The 25347-nt window shown below is 41.1% G+C and overlaps 1 protein-coding gene across 8 annotated transcripts in view; it reads right to left on the reverse strand.

Annotated features, from left to right (window-relative positions):
• The window catches only part of AHI1 (Abelson helper integration site 1), a 195510-nt gene that overhangs the window by 152215 nt on the left and 17948 nt on the right, over positions 1-25347 (reverse strand). For 7 of the 8 annotated variants that reach the window (XM_074948471.1, XM_074948469.1, XM_074948470.1 and 4 more), the window contains 9 exons: positions 22155-22765; positions 21199-21383; positions 18184-18403; positions 17104-17296; positions 14804-14899; positions 6320-6505; positions 2641-2793; positions 1457-1589; positions 51-174 (listed from right to left, as the gene is read on the reverse strand). In XM_074948471.1, coding sequence (XP_074804572.1) covers positions 51-174; positions 1457-1589; positions 2641-2793; positions 6320-6505; positions 14804-14899; positions 17104-17296; positions 18184-18403; positions 21199-21383; positions 22155-22765 — 1901 coding nt within the window. The remainder of the gene's footprint in view (positions 1-50; positions 175-1456; positions 1590-2640; positions 2794-6319; positions 6506-14803; positions 14900-17103; positions 17297-18183; positions 18404-21198; positions 21384-22154; positions 22766-25347) is intronic. The other variant, XM_074948472.1, reaches the window with a different exon arrangement.

The raw sequence follows: 25347 nt of genomic DNA on the forward strand, positions 1-25347 counted from the left end.
CCTACTTATCATTTTGACAACAGCTGCTATAACATTTCACTCATACTGACCTGACAGTGCCATCAGAGGATGCAGTAAGGAGGTACTCATTATCTTTTGACCAACAAAGATCATATACAATATTAAGGTGGCCATAAAATTCTCTCAAGTATTGTCCAGAAGGAATCTCATATACTAATGAAAATGTAAATAAAAAGGTTAAATTTGGAAACATTTGAAACTGCTTTTCCAATAATAAAGCATCGATACTCAAAAGAAAACGATTTAGGGCCAAGATTTTATGTATAAGACTTATAACTGCATGTTCCGATACAAATTCAATCTTTAAATATGGAAGATGTTGATGCAACAAACATCTGGAATATAATTACTACAAAGCTAGATATATTCCTAGGGCCAAGTCATTGCTTGCATAAGTGAATTCAACTCCACTAGCTCCTAATTTCCATAATTCAAAATCAAATAGCTACTGGGTATGCATTGTTAATAATTTAACACAAGTTTGCAAGCATCTACTTCCATCTAGTGGTTCATGGATATGTCACAAGTGCATTAACCCCTTTAAAAATTAGATGAGACAGTTTAAGTTTTCAGGGATGAACCTAGGACATTAAGTAAATACTCTATTTTATTTTTTTTTAAACTTTGATTGCCACTTGGCCAGCTACATAAGAATATTAATGGTGAGGTCAATTTTTTGGTGATCAGCAAGTTTTGTAGAGAAGCAATATAACCGTGATAGCCACTCTTTAAGTACTTGCATTTATAGGTTTTGCCTTTTATTCTGTGTGGAGATGGAACGTTGTTCCCAAGAATCTCAAAAAATCGATTATATTCTGTTTCAAAATGCAGCAAGTGACATTTTCTTGCACAGAAGCAGCCCAGGATATGAATAGTATTGCTAGTCATTAGTGAGTTGTATTGGGAGATTTTTGTGAAGACGACTGCCTGGCATCTCCAGCATTATGCCTGGCTCTAGTAAGTATTATTGGTTAGCCACTTTAATGAAAAGTGAATTCATTCACAAATTCCCTTTCCCCTGTCAAAAAAAAAATCTAAGAAAGGGGCAAGTTATTTCACTTAAAAACTTATTATCAGAACTTATATTCCTGACACATTTCAGACTCTCAGATTTCTACTGGATGCTGAAATATTGTAATATCAAGTCCTTAAACTGGACATATACATTACCACATATGAAAAGCCATACTGTCTTCAATCAGCAGACACTTTGCTAAAGTTGCCTTATAGCTAAGAATATTTACAAAGAGAACTAAAAGAACTAAAAGAACATAACTGTTAATATAAAACCTCTATACTCCAAAAAGTAACACTTTTTTTTTTTTAAAGTCCAATCGACACACTCTTCAAAATAAAAAACTAAAGGGGAAAAAAAGAGCTCTTTGCATATGTTATAGCTCTATGTTAAAACAGAAGTAATAAATTCATAACTTACAAATAATGGGATAACCATCTCTCCCTGCACACGCTGCTGCTAATGTTTTTCCATCTTGAGAAAAACGAATACAGAAACAGCCCATATCTCCTGCTCTCAGTGAAAAGAGATGCTTGTTTGGTATACGACAAGCCTACATTTCCAAATAAAAACAGTTATTGCACAGCTGTGAATGTTAACAAACACACAAAACTTAAAAGACATTATGTATTTAACAAACTTTTCCACAAGCCAAAAAAATCAGCAAAATAAGTTGTTAGTACCTGGATCTCTCAAAAACACAATTTCTACAGTGTTTACATGGACAAGTTTAATAGTAAATAATTTAATATTTGAGGATGTCTAGACAATATTCTCAAGAGTATAATTCACTTAATTTGGCTCATGCATTTATTTGCCTTTCTGTAAAAAGGCAAAAATTCATCATAAAACATTTTGAAAAAGAATTTAATCTAAATTTACACAATTTTTATTCATCCTAAACATGTCAAACATAAATTTATTTCCATACCCTTTTCATCTTTGGACAATTTGCTGTTTTAAAACAATTTGTTGATTTTTCTAACATTTCCTTGTTACTACTTAAATCACTGGCTGTTATTAAATATGAAAGAAATAAAACCACTGGCAGTTTTTAACACAAATTATATATTATCACAAAATCAAGGTACATAATCAAACAAAAGCCATTTACATCTAAGATTAAATTGGGATTTTCTTCTGAACAAGTGCACTCTGTGTATTAGTTGTGTTTCTTACATGGCATCCAGCAGTGAAATAAACCCCATTCCCATTTGGAGAATAAACTGAATGATTATATGGACAATAATAGGCTCACAGAAGGTCCCCTTTCTGACGTGTGGTGGGGATCCATGACTGAGGAGTGGGCAGGACCAGAAGCACCAAGAGTGGAGCTGCACTAACTCCTCTCCATCCCCACTAAGCTGGTGAAACATCCTTTGAATGAGGAGTCCCAAGAATCATGTTGTCAAGGAACTGATTGCACGGGTCCCAAAGCTAGAATGGGAGCTTAGGGCCTCCATGGAAAGAGTCCTGCCCTCCAGCAGGTTCCTGAGACCCGCCCACACCCTCAAAACCAGACTTGTTTCACAATCTTATACCATAAAATAACCTTATTAGCAGATAGTGGATTTTTTTGGTACTTTTAAAAAAAAAACCTTCACCTGTCCAGGCAGTCTCATCCATTTCAATTGCTCCTTTTTCTCATGTGGACTATATACACTAGCTTTTTTTGATACCTCATTCTGGAGCTCACAGAATGACGTGCTACCTTGTTCCTGCTGAACAGCCATCATAGAACGGAAAGAAGGATATACCTAAAGGCAGATAAAATATCAATAGCAAAATCAATTATTTCAGGAAAACACAAAATGTTTTAAGTACAGTAACATATTTCACAAAATTGAAATAAGTCTAAAAATTTTAGGATGTAAATGTATTTTGTGTAAACACTGAAAGAAAATTAAATGGGGGCAATCCTTGTATATGAAAAAATACCTGGTAGTACAGTGATACATGCTGTTAAACAGTAATACGTAATACTTCCATAAGAAATAAGTGAAATTCATCGTCAAATACAAATGAGGTGCAATGAAAGTAGCCAACAAGCCTACACTGGTGAAAAGTAAATTGGGGTGGTAAAATTCTGTCCGATGGTTGATAAATCTTTTACTTACACAACTGATTCATGCTTTTCTGTTTTATTAGCCTTTTCCACAATAGAGCCCAATTCAGTTTAAGCACGAGTTCTCCCACTTAAGTCAAGTTAATCTCCCCACCCCAAATCTAGCAGACACCGCTCTTTACTGAAATTTACACCTGGTGCCAAGGGCCAGCACAGGCTCTCTGCATTAATTAAATCCTACTGTTTAAAAAAAAAAAAAAAAAAGTGCTGCACAAGTGGATTGCACCATGTGTGGAATTAATTGTGGAGGGAGATTGAAGTTGTAAGCGATTGAAAAATCTCTGCTAAGTGTGCTTAATGAACTTCTCCTAATATTTGAGCAGAACCTAATAATTTCACAAAGGAGACAGAACATCATATAGTGCAGGGGTCGGCAACCGACGGCACGTGAGCCGATTTTTAATGGCACGCTGCTCCCTGCTAGGTCCCAGCCGCCAGCCCCACGCAGCGGGCTGCCGAACCCAGGCCGGGACCCCCAGCCCGCTCTTCTCCGCCTTCTCCCCCCACCCCTCCCCACGGGGGCAGGGTGAAGAAGCTTGGTCCTGCCGGAGGCTGCTGCAGAGCAGGCAAGCTCCCCACTCCCCCGCCTCTTCCCCCAGCGTGCTGGGTTCCTACCCCTCCTCCACTCCCTCCCTGCCGCCGATCAGCTGATGGCCCTTGAGAGGGAGGGGGAGAAGCAGAGCTGCAGCGAGCTCGCTGCTCCGGGGAGGAGACGGAGAAGAGGTGAGGACAAGGCCTTGGGGAAGGGGGGTGGAATCAGGCTGGAATCACCAGCCCGCTGCTGTGAGCCGCTCAGGCCAGGGGGCTGGGAGCACCCTCACGACCCCAGCCCACACCCCTAGCCTCCTGCCCTGACTCCTGCACCCCCCTCAAACCCCCAACCCTGACTCCTGCACCCCCACTCACACACCCCCAGCTCCCCCCACCCCATGTCCTGACTCTTGCACCCCCCACATTCCCACCCCCACCCTGAGCACCAAACAGGAGCTCCTGTACCCCACCCCCACCCCACATTCCCACCTGTACCCTTCGCATCAAATGGGAGTGGCGTAAGCACTCCATCCCCAAACCTCCTGCCCCAACCCTGAGCCCCTTCCCTCATTCTAGCTCCTGGCCAGACCCTACACTCCAACCCCCAGCCTGCTCCTTCACCCCCAGCCTTGAGCTCAGTGCACTCCCACCCTCAGCTCAGTGCAGAGAGAGAGGAAGAGAATGGGCTAGAACCAGGGAGAAGGTAGGTACCCACTCTATGTGGGAAGGGGCGGGATCCCAGACTGGCAGCAGGCTGAGTGGCAGCGAGCTGAGCCACTCAGCCCACCGACAGTCTGGGGTCCCAGCCGCCAGCCCCGCTCAGCCCGCTGCCAGTCTAGGGTTCTGGCTACCAACCGCTTGCCCCACTCAGCCTGCTGCCGGCCTAGGTGAATGGAACACCAGGCTGGCAGCGGGCTGAGCGGGCTGGTGGCATAAGATCAGCATTTTAGTTTAATTTTAAATGAAGCTTCTTAAACATTTTGAAAACCTTGTTTACTTTACATATGACAATAGTTTAGTTATATAATATATAGACAGAGAGAGACCTTCTAAAAACGTTAAAATGTATTACTGGTACGCGAAACCTTAAATTAAAGCGAATAAATGAAGATTCTGCACACCACTTCTGAAAGGTTGCCAACCCCTAATATAGCGCATGAGAGCAACCTACGTGATCTCTGTGCAGCCTGACTGCCACATTGGATACTGAACTTGGGCTCCCTCTTTTGATAAGGAAAACCGTAAATATCTTAATGAAATGCACACTAAATAACGCCAAGAACATGCCTTAATATCAGGGAGAAGCAAGTCACTTCTATTCTCTGTGCCTCTGTTTTCCTTCCACTCTTTGTCTGGCATTATAGTTCAGGTCAAGGACCAACTCCTACTCTATGTTTGTATGGTGCCTAGCACACCAATGCATATGTTACCAATGCATATGTTATTTCACGTATAGCAAACAGTTACTATTGCACTTAGACCCATAGATTTCAGGAGGAATATGTGCAGGAATAGAGATTACGGAGCAGTGACTATCTGCAGGATCAGTCCCTAAAGTCAGAAAGTCAGGAAAGACAGAAGTTAAGAGCATTTAAGAAGAACAAAAATGTAAAAATACTATAAGTGTGCAAAGGATTAAATTCACCTGTGGTTCAGAGGGCCAGTACAAGACACTCTCCACAATGTAGAGCCTATATGGGGCCATGCAAAGAGACTGTGGGTGGATTGGCCAGCCATGTGGAGGTGCCTATCCACTCATGTTCTATGGAAAGGGTCAGTGTACTAGAATGGCATCACAGGAATGGGGCAACGCAGGCAAGGGGTAAAGTCCAGTGGATCTAACAATACATGTAACTAGTGCAGAAGGTCTGTAGCTGCTATTCCAATCTGTAGGCTTAAATAGTGATCTGAGAGGGCTACACAACAGCCTTACACGCTGGCCTTGGATTGGGAGTGTGGATTTCATTGCCCCAACCCCACTACACTTCACCCATGTCAGTATTAAACAAAGATAAGAAATCTGTCAAGATTATAGATAAAGAAGCCAGTAATAAAACAATATATACCGTATGTAACAAAATTTTATTTTTTAGTCCCCATCTGGGTGTTGTTGGAGCAAATAATCATAGCTATTCTGATTTTAAGATTTCACCTCCTTTAAAAGGTGTTAAATCTGATAAAAAGTACATTTTCTTATATAGTTTTTAGAACAAAAATAAGAGTTAGGGGCCGAATTCTCCTCTCACTTGCACTAATTGTATACCAGTTCAATTCAATTAACTTTAATGATGTTTGGCCCCGTTTTCACCAATATGAGAGGACAAAGAGGGCCAAGATGATACAGGACTGTTCTATGGAAAACATTGGCTAAATAGCAGAAAATTCAGAGTAGTTGGGGAAACTGATTTGAACGTTTTTACGGGAAGTTGTAAAGTGCTAAGCGGATTAAAAAAAAAAGAGGGGGCATGTTAAGATGTAGTATGCTTAGTATAGCAAGTTATAAAGGACAGTTACAGAAAAAAACATAAAAATGTAAATTGTCATCTGATTTTGGTTAAAAATAAATAGCTTGAATGGATCTTAAGTATTTCTGTTTATATATAAATATGTAAATGTACTTAACTTACGTGATCTGGTAGTTTTATGCCTTTTATAGTTACATATAATGTTGATGGGTAACGATTCCTAGGACCCTTTTCCCACCAATCAAAAACCTCAACAACATTTGACTGTGTCCTGGTCCTTGGAGGTGGATAATACAATTGCAGACGTAGTTTCCCATCAATGTTTAGGACTCCGTTTGCACCTACAAGCTAAAAGAGTAATTTTAAAAAATTAAAGAAAATTGCTACTTTTGTTCAAAATTCATACAAGCCATTGATGACACTGACACTTTTGACCAACTAGGGGCTCAACTTACTACTGGGGATAGTTATTATTCCCACGAGTGATGTCCCCACTCTACTCAATGGATTACTCTTGAGAGTAAGCAAGCACTAACCCTAGTATGTTTGCAGGATCAAACCCTACTATAATTCAGAAAGCACTACCATTTTTTATGTCTCTCTTCAAACTGGCATTCTTGTGTAATCTTTTTCTTGCAGCAATTGAGGCATTACAAGTTACATTTTGTTGAAATAATTCAGACAGATAAGAATTTGCAATAAATATTTTATCTGTACCATATTGCCACAAAAAGAGAGAAAATTTGTTAAAATAAATTTTGCAAATTAAAAAAAAAAATTGGTAAAAGATCATATAGCATTTAAGAGAAACTAAATATTTCTGTTAATTTACTCCTATCTGGCCTCAGTCTTAAATGGTGCAGAACTACATTAAGTGACATAGACCCAAGAAACATCTACTTCCTGAACAGACGCAAAAAACAAATCATCATACCAAGACGACTCACCATCTATAACCCTCTGACCACTGCATAAAACTCCAAATACGATGAACAGCTCTACGGAAGGACCTCAGAAAAACTGAGGAACCACCTCCTCCACCTTATTCCAGAAGGGCCAACCTCAAACAAGAAATCACCACACGCTCCCACACACTGGAATAAAAAAATAAGGAAAGACATACCTGGAGATTATGCAGGAAACCCAAAACAACTATAAAAAAGCCCTCTTCTCTGATGACAGCCATCCAACATAAAAACAAAAAATAAAACTAACGACAACTCCTCCACAACTGATACCACCTTTGAGAGAAACCATGACACCAAGACCCACTAAACGGGCACTACTCAACACCCCATCATCAAAGTGCAAGCTGGTCTCCATATTGGAAGAGAAGGTTCAAGGTCTGGAGAAACAAGTATCGACCCTGCATTGCATAAGAAAAACTGAAGATTTCCTGGGCATACGTCAGGATATGCTTCTACGGACACAATGTTCTGAAGAGTCAGAGCAGGCTGCGCAGCGGGGACAGGAGGACGGTGAAGAAATCTGGCAGCATGTGACCTCCAGAAGAAGAACAGGGAGCGCTCGTGTACCAGCAACACAGATACAGGTGAGCAACCGTTTTCATGTTCTCTCCCCAGGTACTAATGTGGAAAGTGGACCAGATGATACATCTGAGGGAAGGGAACAGAAGGAGATTCTGCCAATTGGAAGGCATGAGATGCACTGTTCTAGGGATGGGGGTTCCACGACCACTGCTCCCAAGAGAAGGAGGCGGGTGGTGGTGGTCAGGGACTCTCTCCTCAGGGGGACTGAGTCATCTATCTGCCGCCCCGACCGGGAAAACCGAGAAGTCTGCTGCTTGCCAGGAGCTAGGATTCACGATGTGACGGAGAGACTGCCGAGACTCATCAAGCCCTCGGATCGCTACCCCTTCCTGCTTCTCCACGTGGGCATCAATGATACTGCCAAAAATGACCTTGAGTGGATCACTGTAGACTATGTGGCTCTGGGAAGAAGGATAAAGGAGTTTGAGGTGCAAGTGGTGTTCTCGTCCATCCTCCCCGTGAAAGGAAAAGGCCTGGGTAGAAACCGTCGAATCGTGGAAGTCAACGAATGGTTACACAGGTGGCATCGGAGAGAAGGCTTTGGATTCTTTGACCATGGGATGGTGTTTCAAGAAGGAGGCGTGCTAGGCAGAGATGGGCTCCACCTAACGAAGAGAGGGAAGAGCATCTTCGCAAGCAGGCTGGCTAACCTAGTGAGAAGGGCTTTAAACTAGGTTCACCGGGGGAAGGAGACCAAAGCCCTGAGGTAAATGGGGACGTGGGATACCAGGAGGAAGCACGAGCAGGAAAGTGCGACGGGGAGGGCTCCTGCCTCATACTAAGAAAGCAGAACAAACAGCAAGTTATCTCAAGTGCCTATACACAAATGCAAGAAGCCTGGGAAACAAGCAGGGAGAACGGGAAGTCCTGGGATGAGGTGGACAAGGCTTTCTTCCGGCAACTAACAGAAGTTACTAGATCGCAGGCCCTGGTTCTCATGGGAGACTTCAATCACCATGATATCTGCTGGGAGAGGAATATAGCAGTGCACAGACAATCCAGGAAGTTTTTGGAAAGTGTAGGGGACAATTTCCTGGTGCAAGTGCTAGAGAAACCAACTAGGGGCAGAGCTCTTCTTGACCTGCTGCTCACAAACCGGGAAGAATTAGTAGGGGAAGCAAAAGCGGATGGGAACCTGGGAGGCAGTGACCATGAGATGGTCGAGTTCAGGATCCTGACACAAAGAAGAAAGGAGAGCAGCAGAATACGGACCCTGGACTTCAGAAAAGCAGACTTTGACAACCTCAGGGAACTGATGGGCAGGATCCCCTGGGAGAACAACATGAGGGGGAAAGGAGTCCAGGAGAGCTGGCTGTATTTTAAAGAATCCTTATTGAGGTTACAGGGACAAACCACCCCGATGTGTAGAAAGAATAGTAAATATGGCAGGTGACCAGCTTGGCTTAACAGTGAAATCCTTGCTGATTTTAAGCACAAAAAAGAAGCTTACAAGAAGTGGAAGATTGGACAAATGACCAGGGAAGAGTATAAAAATATTGCTCGGGCATGCAGGAGTGAAATCAGGAAGGCCAAATCACACTTGGAGTTGCAGCTAGCAAGAGATGTTAAGAGTAACAAGAAGGGTTTCTTCAGGTATGTTAGCAACAAGAAGGGGCCCCTTACTGAATGAGGGAGGCAACCTAGTGACAGAGGATGTGGAAAAAGCTAATGTACTCAATGCCTTTTTTGCCTCCGTCTTCACAAACAAGGCCAGCTCCCAGACTACTGCACTGGGCAGCACAGCATGGGGAGGCGGTAACCAGCGCTCTGTGGAAAAAGAAGTGGTTTGGGACTATTTAGAAAAGCTGGACGAGCACAAGTCCATGGGGCCTGATGCGCTGCATCCGAGAGTGCTAAAGGAATTGGTGGATGTGATTACAGAACCACACCTCAGTCCCTGGAAAAATCATGGAGCAGGTCCTCAAAGAATCAATTCTGAAGCACTTAGGAGGAGAGGAAAGTGATCAGAAACAGTCATCATGGATTCACCAAGGGCAAGTCATGCCTGACTAATCTAATTGCCTTCTATGAGGAGATAACTGGCTCTGTGGATGAAGGGAAAGCAGTGGATGTGTTGTTCCTTGACTTCAGCAAAGCTTTTGACACGGTCTCCCACAGTATTCTTGCCAGCAAGTTAAAGAAGAATGGGCTGGATGAATGGACGATAAGGTGGACAGAAAGCCGGCTAGATTGTCGGGCTCAACAGGTAGTGATCAATGGCTCCATGTCTAGTTGGCAGCCGGTATCAAGTGGCGTGCCCCAAGGGTCAGTCCTTGGGCCAGTTTTGTTCAATATCTTCATTAATGATCTGGAGGATGGTGTGGATTGCACCCTCAGCAAGTTTGCAGATGACACTAAACTGGGAGGAGAGGTAGATACACTGGAGTGTAGGGACAGGATACAGAGGGCCCTAGATAAATTAGAGGATTGGGCCAAAAGAAATCTGATAAGGTTCAACAAGGACAAGTGCAAAGTCCTGCACTTAGGACAGAAGAATCCCATGCACCGCTACAGACTAGGGACAGAATGGCTTGGCAGCAGTTCTGCAGAAAAGGACCTAGGGGTTACAGTGGACGAGAAGCTGGATATGAGTCAACAGTGTGCCCTTGTTGCCAAGAAGGCCAATGGCATTTTGGGATGTATAAGTAGGAGCATTGCCAGCAGATCAAAGGATGTGATCATTCCCCTCTATTCGACATTGGTGAGGCCTCATCTGGAGTACTGTGTCCAGTTTTGGGCCCCACACTACAAGAAGGATGTGGAAAAATTGGAAAGAGTCCAGTGGAGGGCAACAAGAATGATTAGGGGACTGGAACACATGACTAATGAGGAGTGGCTGAGGGAAGTGGGATTGTTTAGTCTGCAGAAGAGAAGAATGAGGGGGGATCTGATAGCTGCTTTTAACTACCTGAAAGGGGGTTCCAAAGAGGATGGATTTAGACTGTTCTCAGTGGTAGTAGATGACAGAACGAGGAGTAATGGTCTCAAGTTGCAGTGGGGGAGGTTTAGGTTGGATATTAGGAAAAACTTTTTCACTAGGAGGGTGGTGAAACACTGGAATGCATTACCTAGGGAGGTGGTGGAATCTCCTTCCTTAGAAGTTTTTAAGGTCAGGCTTGACAAAGCCCTGGCTGGGATGATTTAGTTGGGGATTGGTCCTGCTTTGAGCAGGGAGTTGGACTAGATGATCTCCTGAGGTCCCTTCCAACCCTGATAGACTATGATTCTATGAACTCCTTCATAGATTTCTACCACAACTTCAACCACCATCACCCATCCATCAAACTCTCTCTAGAATACTCCATACCTGCATCTGCTTCCTGGATACCATGATGAGCTTCAGCAATGGAACCCTACAAACAACTTATATACAAGAAATTCACAGATCACCTTTACCACCCCAGTCACACTAAGAAATCTGTTATTTATATCCAGACACTCAGATACCACAGAATTTGCTCCAAAGAGAAAGTCCAGGATACACACCTAAAGATCCTTAAAACTGCCTTCACTAAACAAGGACACTCCATCAGAGAAGTAGATCACATCATGGAAAGGGCCACCAGAATACTTGTGGAGAACCTGCTTCCATTCAGGAAAAAAAAAGAAAAGACAACCTACTGACTGCACACCCCTAGTGGTCACCTGTCACCCCACACTGGAACCCATACAGGGTATCATCAAATAATTACAACCCATATATTATGCATATAAGAAGCACACAGAATCTTTTTCAAGGGGATAAGGCAATACGTCCCGTTTATTGAGAGTACAATTTAAACATTAAAATCAGCACGTGCTTCCATTCACACACACACACACCCCAAAAGGTTCTGCAGCTGGATCTTATAGTTACCAGTCCTTAGTGTTGCTCGGTCAGTTCCAGTGGCCAGCTGAAACTGCACACGAGGGAGGGGAGAAGCTGGAACTGGGTCTCTGTCGGAAGCATCTGAAGCGCTGATGTTGATGCAGAACAAACCAGAGTCCCATAGGAATACACCCTTCTTTTACAGTAATAAGTTCCCATAAAAGTCTATGGACCTTGCTGTGTCACACCGGAGCTGTTAATCACGAGGTAGTCAAGGTTGCTGCCAATCAGCATTATTTTGGGTTGTTCCTGGGAGTATCCGCAGATGTTTCTTATCTCGTCCCTTTGGCTCCACTCTTTATCTTGTCCTTGGGGCGTATGCCTTTGCTTTAGGGTCGTCAGCCTGCCATCCGGGTGATTCTGATAATAAGGTTGGTGCCTCTTGACTTCTCCACTCCCCTCTTGACCATCCGGCCCATCATTACTGGCGCCTCATGTGTCTTCTCTGTTAGCATGCCATACATTCTTCACTCACACACAAAACAGTAAATAATTTCAAAAGAAAGAATTATAGCCATAACACTTCTATCCTTCTAAAAAACAAACAATCATTAACACATAAAGCAAAGAATAAAACCAAAACAATTTCTTCTTACTAATTCAAAGCTAACAAAATAAGCAAAGTTTCCTCGAGACAATTTCTCCCCATTAGGCTTTTGGAGTGGATTTTATTAAAGATACAGCAGCTCCTGTGTCAATTAGAGTTAGCATAGGAGCATATCTACCCAGCTGGACATAAATACATGGTCGCCCCCCGGGATCCCAGGTGATTTTACCTATGAACCTCCACTGCTGTGCTCCTACATAATGTGGGGGTTCCCTATCCAGCAGGCCTCCCTCGTTGTCTTCTGGAGGAGGAGGGAAAGGAGGAGTGTTGGGGGTTATGCTTGCTACCTCCTTCTGCTGCAATTGTAATTTAAGGGCCTCCCAGTCCGTGCTTCATCCCACTTTTCCTGGCTCTCCCCAAGCTGCATTAGGGTCTGTCAGGCTAGCTGGGGAGCTTTGTCTTAATGGAGTTGTATTCCTTCTCCCCCTCTTGTTGGCACTGCTTAGTGCCCTCTGGGAGGTATCAGGGATCCGGGTATGACCACCCTCCTGGTCCCAAGTTACCCCGTCTGCAAGAGCAGCCTCGTGTGAAACCTCCACGGGGTTCTGATATCCCCTTGAAAAAGATTCCATGTGCTTCTTATAAGCATAACACATTTGATGGGGACCACACCCTGAACGAAATCTTTCCCAGACCCATTCTTCTGGCCTTCAAACAATCCCCCAACCTTGCTAAGCTCATCATCAGAAGCAAGCTCCCCATAGACCAAAACACAAAACTCAAAGCAGCACCAGAACCTGCCAGAACAGATGCAAAACCCACAGACATGTCTCCATCACTACAATCATCAATACTCCCCACAATACAACTTTCAAGATTCACGGATCCTACACATGCCTATCTCAAAGTGTGGTGTACCTCATCAAATGCACTAAGAACAACAATCATGGGGGTAAAACCAGACAGACAATCTCTAAGCTCCTGAATAAACTCATACAGAAAAATGATAAGACAAAAACACCTTATCACCTCTGGATGAATACTTTTCACAAAGCAATCACTCCGTATCTGATCTTTCAATACTTGTCCTCAAAGGAAACCTGCACAGCACCTTCAAAAGGTGAGCCTAGGAAATTAAATTCGTATCTCTAATAGACACCACAAACCATGGACTCAACAAGTTCCATAGTTCATTATGCCAAGTTGTAACACACCTCACTGCCTGCTAACCTGTAACTGACCACTTCATTTTAAGTGATCTCCTACAATGTGTGAATCCCTTAACTATCTGTCGCAGCTTATATTTAGCTTAGACTCTCTGGTTACCTTCCCCAGACCTGAAGAAGAGCTCTGTGAAACTCAAACCCTCCACCAACAGAAGTTGGTCCAATAAAATAGATCACCTCACCTACCTTGTCTTTCCCAAGAGAAAAAGGCATTCATTAATTTATTATAATTTTTCACAAGAAGTAGTTATGTAATATATTGTACTTGGGAAAGAATCCCTATTTGCAACATCACTTTCCTTTGCAACTCCTTTCCAAAGGGAAAAGTCAAAAAAAGATTTAGTTTTAATGTGGTTGTTTAAGACAAAATATTATATTTTTAATGTTATTAACAGTTGCACTGTCCATTGAGACTCATTGGATTTCTGCCACAAAGAGCAGCTAGGTCCCTGCTCTTGCCCCCACTTTTTCCATGTCCCAGTGAAGGCGCTTCTACAGGCTTCTGGTGGAGGACAGAAGGTGCAGCAGAAGTAGCAACTCTCCCATCTTCCCCAAAGTGAAAAATTCATATCTGAGAGATGAAGTTAAGCCAATCTAAGCCTCTACATAGACACCACTATGTCAGAATTCTTCAATCGACCTAGTTGCCTAGCCTCTCAAGGAGATGGATTTATTATAGTGACAGAAAACCCCTGTCACTGTAGCAAGTGTCTATGCTACTGCATTATAACGGGGCAGCTGCAAAGCCACAGGCATACCACTGTAGCGCCTGTAAACATCCCTGAGTAGCATAGCATGACTCAGGGTAAGAGAAAATAAGTGAGCTCTGGAACTTATCCCTTCCATAAGTTAGTTTTTTGCCTACTGGGGCAGGAGATAGACCACTGTTTGTCAGGATGATTCCCCTTTTGTAGGATTAAGGCGAGTCATGACAATTTCATTATTTCAAGTGGGGGGGGACTCACAGTGCCCCCTCAATATCTGGATTTAACTAAAAGCTCTACTAGAATTTTGAATAGCACTTAAACAGAAGACACTAACTGCTCTTGAGGTAGTACTTCTGGTCCCAGGTGTACAGAGAAGACACCCATGACATTTATCAATTGATTAGCCTTTATTCAGAAGCTTCTGTTTTTTCTGCCAAGTGCTGCACTTGAAAAAGAAAATGTATTTTTTCATGCATTTTGTACATTTAGTTGAGAAATATCCATTTTCTCTATTGCCATACCTATTTTCTCTGTATATCTACATGATCTTTTAATAGCATGAGTGCTCTCTGTCAGAATCTGTCTCTATACCTGTGGTTTAAAATACTTCGTTTGTTTTAAAAAAGTTTCCCACCAAGTAATATGTTTCTTTGAAAAGCTGGCTTTGCTAATTTCTTTTAGATACTTTATGCAGGCTTTTTATTCTACTTTTGGTGGTTGTTTTTTTGTATTTTTAAGTTCACAATACCTTTAGAAATGCCCAAGAGATTTTGTGAAAACCACTTTCCTGAATTTGCACTTCAGAGTTGGCTCTTGCTTCATCCATGCTTAAGAAATCAAGGATCTGCAGATATTAAATTAGAATATATACATACATTACCATTGAGAATGCACTTCTCTGAAGTAATAATTACTACTGACGGTATTTTAGATAGGATTCATGGATTTAAAATTCTCATTTTACTTAATATTATAAAAATATAATTTATGAACTATCCAGTGTCCATATCTACCACAAGTGATATTTAAACACACACACCACCACATCAGTGTTATGATCTTCAAGAACGTAAATCTCTCTTTTTTTTTTTTTTTTTTTTTAACAAAGTTTCTTATTTCACATCAGTCTCTTTATATTTTTTATAAAAACTGGACAAAAGCAACTCTTCACAAACCCTTTATATGTCAAAAAGATCATTTTGGTATACAAATTCTCTTGATTTTCATGGTCTGCAACCAGAATCTCCTCATATCCGACCACTTCTGCAACTTTACATGGCTTTCCTGCTTCGAGCAGGGGGTTGGACTAGATGACCTTCTGGGGTCCCTTCCAACCCTGATATTCTATGATTCTAAGGCTAACAGCATTTTGGGCTGTATAAGTAGGAGCATTGCCAGCAAATCGAGGGATGTGATCATTCCCCTCTATTCGACATTGGTGAGGCCTCATCTGGAGTACCGTGTCCAGTTTTGGGCCCCACACTACAAGAAGGATGTGGAAAAATTGGCAAGAGTCCATCAGAGGGCAACAAAAATGATTAGAGGGATGGAACACATAATTTATGAGGAGAGATTGAGGGAACTGGGATATTTAGTCTGCAGAAGAGAATAATGAGGGGGGATTTGATAACTGCTTTCAACTACCTGAAAGGGGATTCCAAAGAGGATGGATTTAGACCGTTCTCAGTGGTAGCAGATGATAGAACGAGGAGTAATGGTCTCAAGTTGCAGTGGGGGAGGTTTAGGTTGGATATTAGGAAAAACTTTTTCACCAGGAGGATGGTGAAGCACTGGAATGGGTTACCTAGAGAGGTGGTGGAATTTCCTTCCTTACAAGTTTTCAAGGTCAGGCTTGACAAAGCCCTGGCTGGGATGATTTAGCTGGGGATTGGTCCTGCTTTGAGCAGGGGGTTGGACTAGATGACCCCCTGAGGTCCCTTCCAACCCTGATATTCTATGATTCTATGCATAATATTAGAGTTACAATCGATCTTCAGATTTGTGCCTAAGTAATGCCAGTGAAAACAACAGAAACTGCGGGCTTTCATTTGACAAAGATTTTGTCTCAAACTTTAAAACTGTTTCCATGAAGAGCCTCTATACACTACTGGAATCACTTCTGTGATAAGCCACCAGGATCCTCTCTTACTACTTTGAATGTAGTTATTTTATGAAAATTGCAGACCATAAAGGAACATCTGGCACTGTTATTAGATTGCATATGCACAATGTATTTAGAAAAATATATGACAAGGGTATGAAAAAATTATTGATTGTACTAGGTTTCCATTTCCACATTAACACTATATAAACTCTCTTGTATATAGCTGTCTATAAATACTGGCTACAGTTACGCTCAAAAACATGTTCGGAACATGCTTTACAATTTTTCCTATAAACATAAATGTATTTGAGGCTGAGGTAGTTATTGCTGTTTGAGTAATGATGAAGGAGAAACAGATGTCTACTTTTTTTTTTTTATGGCAAACATGCAAAAAGTCTGTGGGCTACGTGTTGGCTAGCCTTGCTTATGTATACAAGTAGGAGGTGGCAGCACTAAGGGGGCAGTCACTATCAGCCTCTGAACTGCTGGTGTTAGGAACCCAAAAAAAGGACAGTGACCCTACCCTATTCTTCTGTCAGCAAGAAGTGCCAGTGCAATGAGAGGAGGGTATGCTACACCCTTTTCAAAGGGTACCATAGCTCCCAGTCTGGCATGCCCCTTTCAGTCCTTTCTGGAAGAATTTTGATTGTGTCAATAAGACACGTTCGCCAAAGTATTTATTTATTACCCAGAACAGAATCCTGCTGAGGGAGGGATTTTCAAAACTCCTTAGTATTGCCCTAATTTTACTCCCATTGGCTTCAATGAGAGAACAGCTGGCCAATGCTGAGTGTTTTTAAAAATCTTCACCATAATATATATTGTCTTAAAAAAACTATGGTATTCCAGCAATATAACTGTAAATCATAAATAAAGTGCTGCCAGAAATACACAGTCAGAAAATTGCAACTTGAAAAATTTACTGTAAAATATTTCATCTGTACCTCAAAAAACAGGACTACTTTGGGGCTTTCTTCAGCATCTTGAAGAAAATAACTAAAACGTTCATTAAATATGATTTGTTCCTCCCATTCTGGAAGTGTTGATTTAAATTGTCGGAAATCATAAGGCTGGGTCATAATAGGAAGAATGTGCTCCACTCGCTCTTGTTCATAAAAAGATGAAACCGCCCGGCTGCTGTTTAAAAACAACCAACTGCAATTGTCAATATTTTTCAAAAAAGTAAGCAAAGAACAAAATACTATGACTACTTCAACTACTGTAAACAAAAATGTACAAGATATCCATTCTCTTTATTTTAGAAAGAATATTCAATAATCACTGCAGATCCTACTGCAACTGATGAAGTCCAGGGCAATAAGCATTGCTGGAGTTCCAAATCCCAATAATCAAGCATTTTGATTGGGCCTGATCCATAGCCCATTGAAGCCAATACAAATCCCACTGACTTCAGTGGGCTTTGAATCAGGCCCCTCATGGGAATAGGTAAGTGAAACAGAGCTGTAGCTTATGCTCAAATAAATTGGTTAGTCTCTAAGGTGCCACAAGTACTCCTTTTCTTTTTGCGAATATAGACTAACACGACTGCTACTCTGAAACCAATAAGAGGAATGGAGAACTCACCTTCATTTCAATATTCTTATGGATGTTTTGCCAATAAGCAAAAAGAAATCTCTTATTCATGCCTCAATATGTTTGTTTGCTTATTCTCAATGAGGCTTCTAAAGATTCTGCCATCTCTCTCTTTGTTTTGGGAGAAGAGTCAATCAGTCACATTGCAAATGTGTGTGTCTGACCAGATACACTGCTACTCTGATAATACATGTGCTCCAAATGTGAAAGAAAACAATGGCGCCATTCCTGCAAACACTTACACATGTACTTTATTTTAAGTATGCAAGTTGTGTGGGGATTTGCAGTGAATAAGACTATATTTATTCTTATAGTTAAACATGTATGTATATGCTTATTTAAGTAATTATTTCCAGCAGAAGCAGGCACATGAAGGGTTTTTTTGGGGGGGGGAGGGGGAAGTGGGGGAAAAAAAAAATCAGTAAAATCACCTATGCTCTTTCTTGACATACAAACCAGTTTTCTGATCAATCACATGAATCTTGACCATGGGATGTGAAACCATGAGATCAGTTTTAAGTCTATCAGTTCGATGGATGTAAACCCCTAACACAAGGCTGTCATCAAAAGCAAGTTTGGATTGAGTACAAACTTCTGGACTGTTCATTTCCTGTATATTTTCTGCAGCAATTTCTGTGTTTTCTTCTAATGCTAAAAGCAAAGAAACAAACAAACAAAAGATCTTTAAGCAGACATTAGTGACAAATTATAAGGATTAAAAATCTATTACAGTTTCACAGCAAACTTTACATTCAGCTCATATTTAGTTCTGTTCTTTATGCAATAGAGTATCATAATAAAGTCAGTGGATTACAGCATTATACATATGTTTGTCTATATGCATATATATTAACACAAGCATTCTCTACCACTGATTATTATCAAATAAAAATTAATGAACCACAACTCTTGCTCTTGATTTGCATCAGCTCTTCCCTGAGACTTCAGTATACATGTAGCCAGCTACACTAATAAACGACAGTATATATGCCTGTTGTCTTTTATGATTTCAATAGCTACACAATATGTTGTTGAATGGTTATATAATGTGATTAAAAATACCTTACTATCCAAATTGCAAGACTAGCACAAGATCATTTAGCACAATTAGCTGAATCCCCTAGACTATAATAGGCACTTATGGCTTTGCACCCATCTAATTTTCCACGAATTCAGCCCAAAACTAGGAACAGAAAATATGCCATATGCCTCCTTAGCTATTTTATAGTATTATAATGGCACAGGAGCACCACTACAGTTAAGGCTGCATCGAATCATTTGTTTAAAGGTTGACCTTTCTAAGTCCTCTAGAGCAGCGGTTCTTAAACTGTGGGTCAGGACCTCAAAGTGGGTCTCAATCCTGTTTTAATGGGGTTGTGAGGACTGGCTTAGACTTGCTGGGGCCCGGAGCCAAAGCTGGAGCCCGAGGGCTTCAACCCCAGGTGATGGGGCTCAGGTTACAGGCCCCCTGCGTGAGGCTGAAGCCCTTGGGCTTCAGCTTTGGCTCCCCCTTCCCAGGGTGGTGGGGGTTGGGCTTTGGCCGCCCCTGCCCCAGGGCAGCAGGGCTTGGCGGCGGGGGGAGCGCACAGGCTTTAGTCCCCCCTCCTGGAGGCATGTAGTTAATTTTTGTCATCAGAAGGGAGTCATGTGCAATGAAGTTCGAGAACCCCGGCTCTAGACTGAACATGCTTAGTCAGATTTCTTTGAAATTTGGTGTGCCTCATGTGGGTGCGTGGTAGAGTTAGTGACCCAAATTTGGGATCATTTGAGACAGGGATTCTGGAGATGTATGCTCTGGGAAAAATAGCCTTTTTTAAAAAAATTTCTAGGTGGGTATTTCTTTTTCCCAGAGCTAGAGATTAAACTATTGATGTCATGCAGAGCAAAATGGTCTCAATCTGTTCAGTTTTACCCAAAGCAGTGCACAGCACCCACTAATCTTTGGGGGACCCAAACTGAGAACAGCATTTAAGAAAAATGTACATTTTTTACACTGCGCATGCACCAATACAGAAAAACAGCTAGAGGTTTTCCAGTCCCACCATTTTACATGCTTTGAAGCTCAATTCTTGTAAATGGTCTAACATCTGAATAGCTAATCAGACTATTTTTAAATTGATTATGCCTTACAAGGTGCAGGGTAATGGTAGAGACCACATTTGGGGTCATTTGAAGGGGGTGGCTCCTGAGTTACAGGCCCTCCCAAGAAACTGGTTTCCTTTTGCTGCCTTGTACTGTTAAACTGAGAGACAATTATGACTGGATGAACCACAGACCTCATTGAGACCCATGGCTGTGAACTCACACTTCAGTTTAACATAACTGAGGATATATTAATCACAAGCCCCTACCTAAGACAAAAGGAGTTTTAGATTGAGGGGCTGGAGGTTGCTACAATTTGTGAGAGTCATGGGTGTCAAAATTATTTTGAGGGAACGTAATTAAAGTCTACAGGGCAGGGAGAGAGATGACGTGTGAATACTTTCTGGGAGGGGCATTAGGGGATGGAGGAGTGGGAGACTGGGGGAGAGATTTGGAGATTGGGTTTAGGGCTGTAGTGAAGGAAAAAGGGTCATGGTGATGGATGGTAGGGGAGGCAAGAGAGGCTGGGGGCTCAGGTAAAGCCAACCCCCACAACGGCCTCAGCTCTGTCAGTGCAGCCCAAACTTCTGGAACTCAACCCCTCTGCATCCCACTGCTCTGCCGGTGCACCCAAATCCCCTTGCACCTCCCAGTTCTGCCAGTGTACACCAACCTTCCTGCACCCCAACCTGCCTGTACCCCACCACTGTCATCAGTGCACCCCAACCTCCCTGCACCTACCAGTTCTGCCAGTGCAACCCAACCTCCCTGTATCCCAACACTATTCCACTGTAACATAGTTGTCCTTCACTCCAAGCACAGAAGGTAAGTCAAGTTATAGGAGGGAGAAAATAACAGCAACAGAAACATTTGTAAACCAGGGACTGAAGACATCAGGGAGTTGCACTGCAGTGGGGAGGCGTAGGTACAATAGTGGAGAGGGGAATGCAGTGAATGGGTCAGGGACATGGTTTAGATAGAATCCTATGGGTGAGAACGAATGGAGGTGAAGAGCTTGTACATTTCAGAAACTGTGGGGGTGGCAGAGTAAAGATGTGTGTGTTAATGGGACGTAATGGGCATTACTGAAAGAGGGCAGAGTTAAGATTACATGGGCAACCTTAACTGTGCATTTCCTGGTTTTCAGAAATTTGAGTTTTGCTTAACGCAATACTCTGCAACGAGATGACATACCACCAAGCAACATTAACTCTGAGTTAACAGTTTTTTGCTACTGAATATTTTTATAATATTCTAAGCCACCTTTGTCTCATTGATAGGAACAAGCAACAGCAAAGGAACTTAGCAGCAGCAAAGTCTTCCAATATGAAAAACTTTGACTATAATATTTTGATTACAAAAACCTTTTTTAGATTTCTTTTTTGCTTTCTTTATTTTAGGTTTCAGTTTTTCCACATCTTCCTCCTCCTTGTGTTCCTCTGTGTTCATTTCATCTTTAAAGTATGATACAAGCAGTCTTCCTGATGACTTCTTTTTTCTGGTATCATCTTCCACTGGGTTATGCTGTAGTTCAGCGAGGGACATTGCACTGTAACGCAACACACATCACTGTCAGCAAATACATACTATTTCTGTTAATGCATTAAAAAGACTCTTCCTGCTTCTCGAATTCATTAGCTCTCCATCTTCAAAATCCTATCAAAAATATAATTTTGTCTTGTTTAGCTATTACAGTGATAACAGTGGCACACATTCTTGAATGGTCTATCCTTAATTTCTCTCTCCATTTTATTATCCTAAGTCTTACCTTCTAAAATATTTTCATGTGGGGATTTGCACATGAGTAGTCCTGCGACTACTCATGTGCATAAATTTAAACAAGATCTTTGCAGGATCAGAGCCACAGTTCACATGAAATAAAATATACTAAAGAATGATGCATTCTGTTAGCTGAGTGGATAAGTAGTTTTGACTTGAGACAATATTTCATAAATGCCGAATTTTAATCAGGCTTGACCCAAAGGCCACACAGTCAAGGAGTGGGGTCCTCAGTGAAGAATTGGCAGATTACATGTAGTATTGCAACATTAAAAAAAAATGCATTCAATTTTGTAAGTTCTTACAAATTAGTAAGGATCTTGGCAACATTTTTAGATATAATGTGGTAGAAGAGTTATTTGTGTATATAGGGGAAGAGGTTCCCTCCCCCCAACATAAAATCATCTGGCTCGTTCACAGTTAAAAACAAAAACAAAACAAAAAAACCTTGCACATCTATCACAGGATTCTTTCCCCATCTTAAAAATCAAACAGTTTGTTTAAGATGTATACATGCACAGATTACAATTTACCACTATACCTTGTTTCAGCTTCAGATGCAACTGGCACTTCTTTCTTCTTTTTCTTCTTCTTGCCCACTTCATTGTTCAATACAACTTTTTGGCTTTGAACACTGGAGGTGAATTCAGACATCTGTTCTGTAAGTTTTTTTCTTATTTTCTCCTTAATTGCATTTGCCTCATCCTCAGCCACTTGCAGCTGATAGGCTTGAATTAGCTGTTCTTCCTCTTCTAATTCAGTTACATCTCTCACTTCATTCAAGGTACTTTTTATCTTGTTGTTACCTTTTTGACGAGATGCATCTGTTTGTGATTTACTTTTTGTTTTTTTCTTTGGAAAATCAGTAATCTGTTTTTCAAAACTCTCCAATTTAGTTTCATATACATTTTCCTCCTCATTAAATTGTTCTTGTAACACTGCTTTCTTTTTCTTCTTGTTAGACTTTGGTTGCTTGTTTTCTTCTCCACTAACAACATCATTGTTTATTTTTTCTGCAACTGAGGCTTTGTCTCTTAGTTTGTTTTTTGTAAACCGGGGGCTCTTTTCCTCAGGATTATAAGTGTTGTTTATAATTACCTCATCATTTCCACTTTCTTTAGCTAGATCAAGATTATTTCTAAAGGTGTCAAGCTTGAAATAAAAACACAGAACATAATTTTAAGTATAAATCATATGCAATGTTACAATAATAAAAATAGCTCAGTACATTATCAGTTTACACTATTTGGTGAAATATAAAAATTAAATTAGTCATCTAATCATTGTTTTGTTTAAACCTAGCAAGTACCAGATGGAACAGAAACAGAGCATTCATGCTTAAAATATGTTTTTGTATTTGGACAGCTTTAAATCTGTATTTTCAATGTTCTTTTTCAACAAACACCTTACGTATATATTCACCACACAGTAAAATTCAAAACTACCTCAATGAACAGGACTACTCCATAATGGTATGATATGTCAATGTAAAACATTTTGAAAGATCTGGAGAAATGAAATGCAGAACCAAAACATGTCTCAAACAGATATTAATATTAATGTTAGAGGTGCCAATGCCTGTGCCAATGCCTGTCCTTTTTACCATGAGCAGTGTGCCAAATTTTGGCAATGAAAATCACTTTCCAAAAGACAGACTTAATAAAATGTAAGAACTGACAACTCTTAAGATGACAGTTATAAAACTACGGAAGAAAAATCTATTAATAAACTACTCTTATTAAAGAGACCGAGTCAACCTGAAATCTAGTCCACTTCAAAAACGTAGCTGAAAGTATTTTCAGATAATACACCCACCTTTGAACCCCTCTGTCAATTTTTGTGGTTTTGCAAAATACTTTTGTAAAGGTTTCTCTCCCTTTATGGATGAATGAAAAACCCACACAGACAACATAGCAAACTTACTACAGGCCTGATCCAGCAATGAGCTCCACACAGATATGTCCCTGAGCTTGTGTGGGGCTCCTATTAAGTCAGTGGGGCTCCATGTGGGCTCAGGGGGTTGCCAAAGTGAAGCTCATTGCAGGATTGGGGTGTTACTGACTACACAGGGGGAAACAGTAAAACTAACTATACAGACAGAGCTTTCAGATGCACACCCACAAGAAACCCCAATAACTAAAATATATCTTTTCCCCTCTGATTTCTTCCAGTACAAATATTTTATTTCTGTACTCGTCAGCCTTTTCCTTGCCATTACCCTATTTTTCAATAGCAAGACAATCCTGGGATTCACTTCCCATCTAGCTAGGAAGGGCACAGTGGCCAAAGAACTCTTGACACCTTTACACAAACCCCAGGTTGAGAACCCCTATCACGGGTGTTACTTGTAAGAATAGCAGATAAAAAAAATCTAAGACAAACCAATTTAGACTGATAGGGTTCCTTTAAGTAATCTTATAGTTTTTGTATTTCTCCTTTGGGTTCTTGGTTTTTTGTTTTGTGGGGTTTTTTTTTTTTTTTTTAATACTTAAGAACATTATATAAGAACCGGATATTTAAATATTCACCTGGTCTGTCTAGACAATGCCACTAAATGTCATCCTGAGGGGTTGGGGAAGGAAGCAGGCGGGTCCAACCCTAAACATGGGCAAAGCATGCAGCTACAAAGGCACACACACTTTTGGAATCTGTGATTTCTAGAGATCCATCTCTGAAGAGTGAGAGAAGGATATAGTTGACCTTTCATGTGACTAACCAAGAAAAGTTGATCACTCCCTATCTGCCAACCAGCTGCCTTCATCACAAGTTTCACCTCAGCTTTCTTAGCTGCCAAACCTTCCCCTCTACCCTTGAGATGAGGAGGAAGCCTGGTTTAGCCATGATGGACATGGGGGTGAGGGGAGATTACAAAAGGAGGTAGAAAAGGCATTGGAGATGTTGAAGAAAGAAGGGAGGGGGAGAGAGAGAGAGAATTATTATTCTTACTAGAAAAATAAATTGGACAGATAAACAGAGTGGGAGAAAAAATGCACCAACACAGAGTCAACATAAAGAAAAAGGGAATGAGGGAAAGGAAAGAGAAGCATAAACCCAGACATAGTAATGTAAAAAATGCATGCTAAAATATTAAATTAAATAATTCTATTAAATGTGGGATGTAAATGTATGGAAGGATAGGGAATAGCACTGCATGCAATGATGTTCATCTAGGGTAGCAAAAAACCTAAGGCCAGCTCTGTATTCACACACCTTTTCAGTATTTTTAGTTACATAGAGTGTACTTAAAATTATGTAGTATTTAATCATGAAAATACTCATCATCATATGAATTTAACCTTTTCCTGCTTAGTTAGTCCAACAACATTCTTTCCATACAAAAGCCAACAATCCAAAAGGATGTGGCAGATTATGTACAGGTAATTTTAAGAGTGACAGATAAAGGAAAGAAAGGAAAAATATTTTTACAGTGGCTAAAAAAATGCAGCAGATTATATACAAAATGAAAAAAGGCAAAGCATACAGAAACATCAACTGATTTTGGATGGATTATCCCACCTCCTTATCTGCATTTTTACTGAGCAGGTTTTACCCATGAAGTATAATGGATGAAGTTATTTATCAGACAAATAATTATAGAGGAACAATAGTGACACCATAGTCAAGGTTATGTCACTCTTTTGTCTTTGACAGTACCTTACTCCTTCTCTGTAGCTGAGGAAGCAGTTTTCTTTCAGAAAATAACTTGGAATTAATCATTTACATGTCAGTGATTT

The sequence above is a fragment of the Natator depressus genome, chromosome 3 (assembly GCF_965152275.1).
Source record: "Natator depressus isolate rNatDep1 chromosome 3, rNatDep2.hap1, whole genome shotgun sequence".
Lineage (NCBI taxonomy): Eukaryota > Metazoa > Chordata > Testudines > Cheloniidae > Natator > Natator depressus.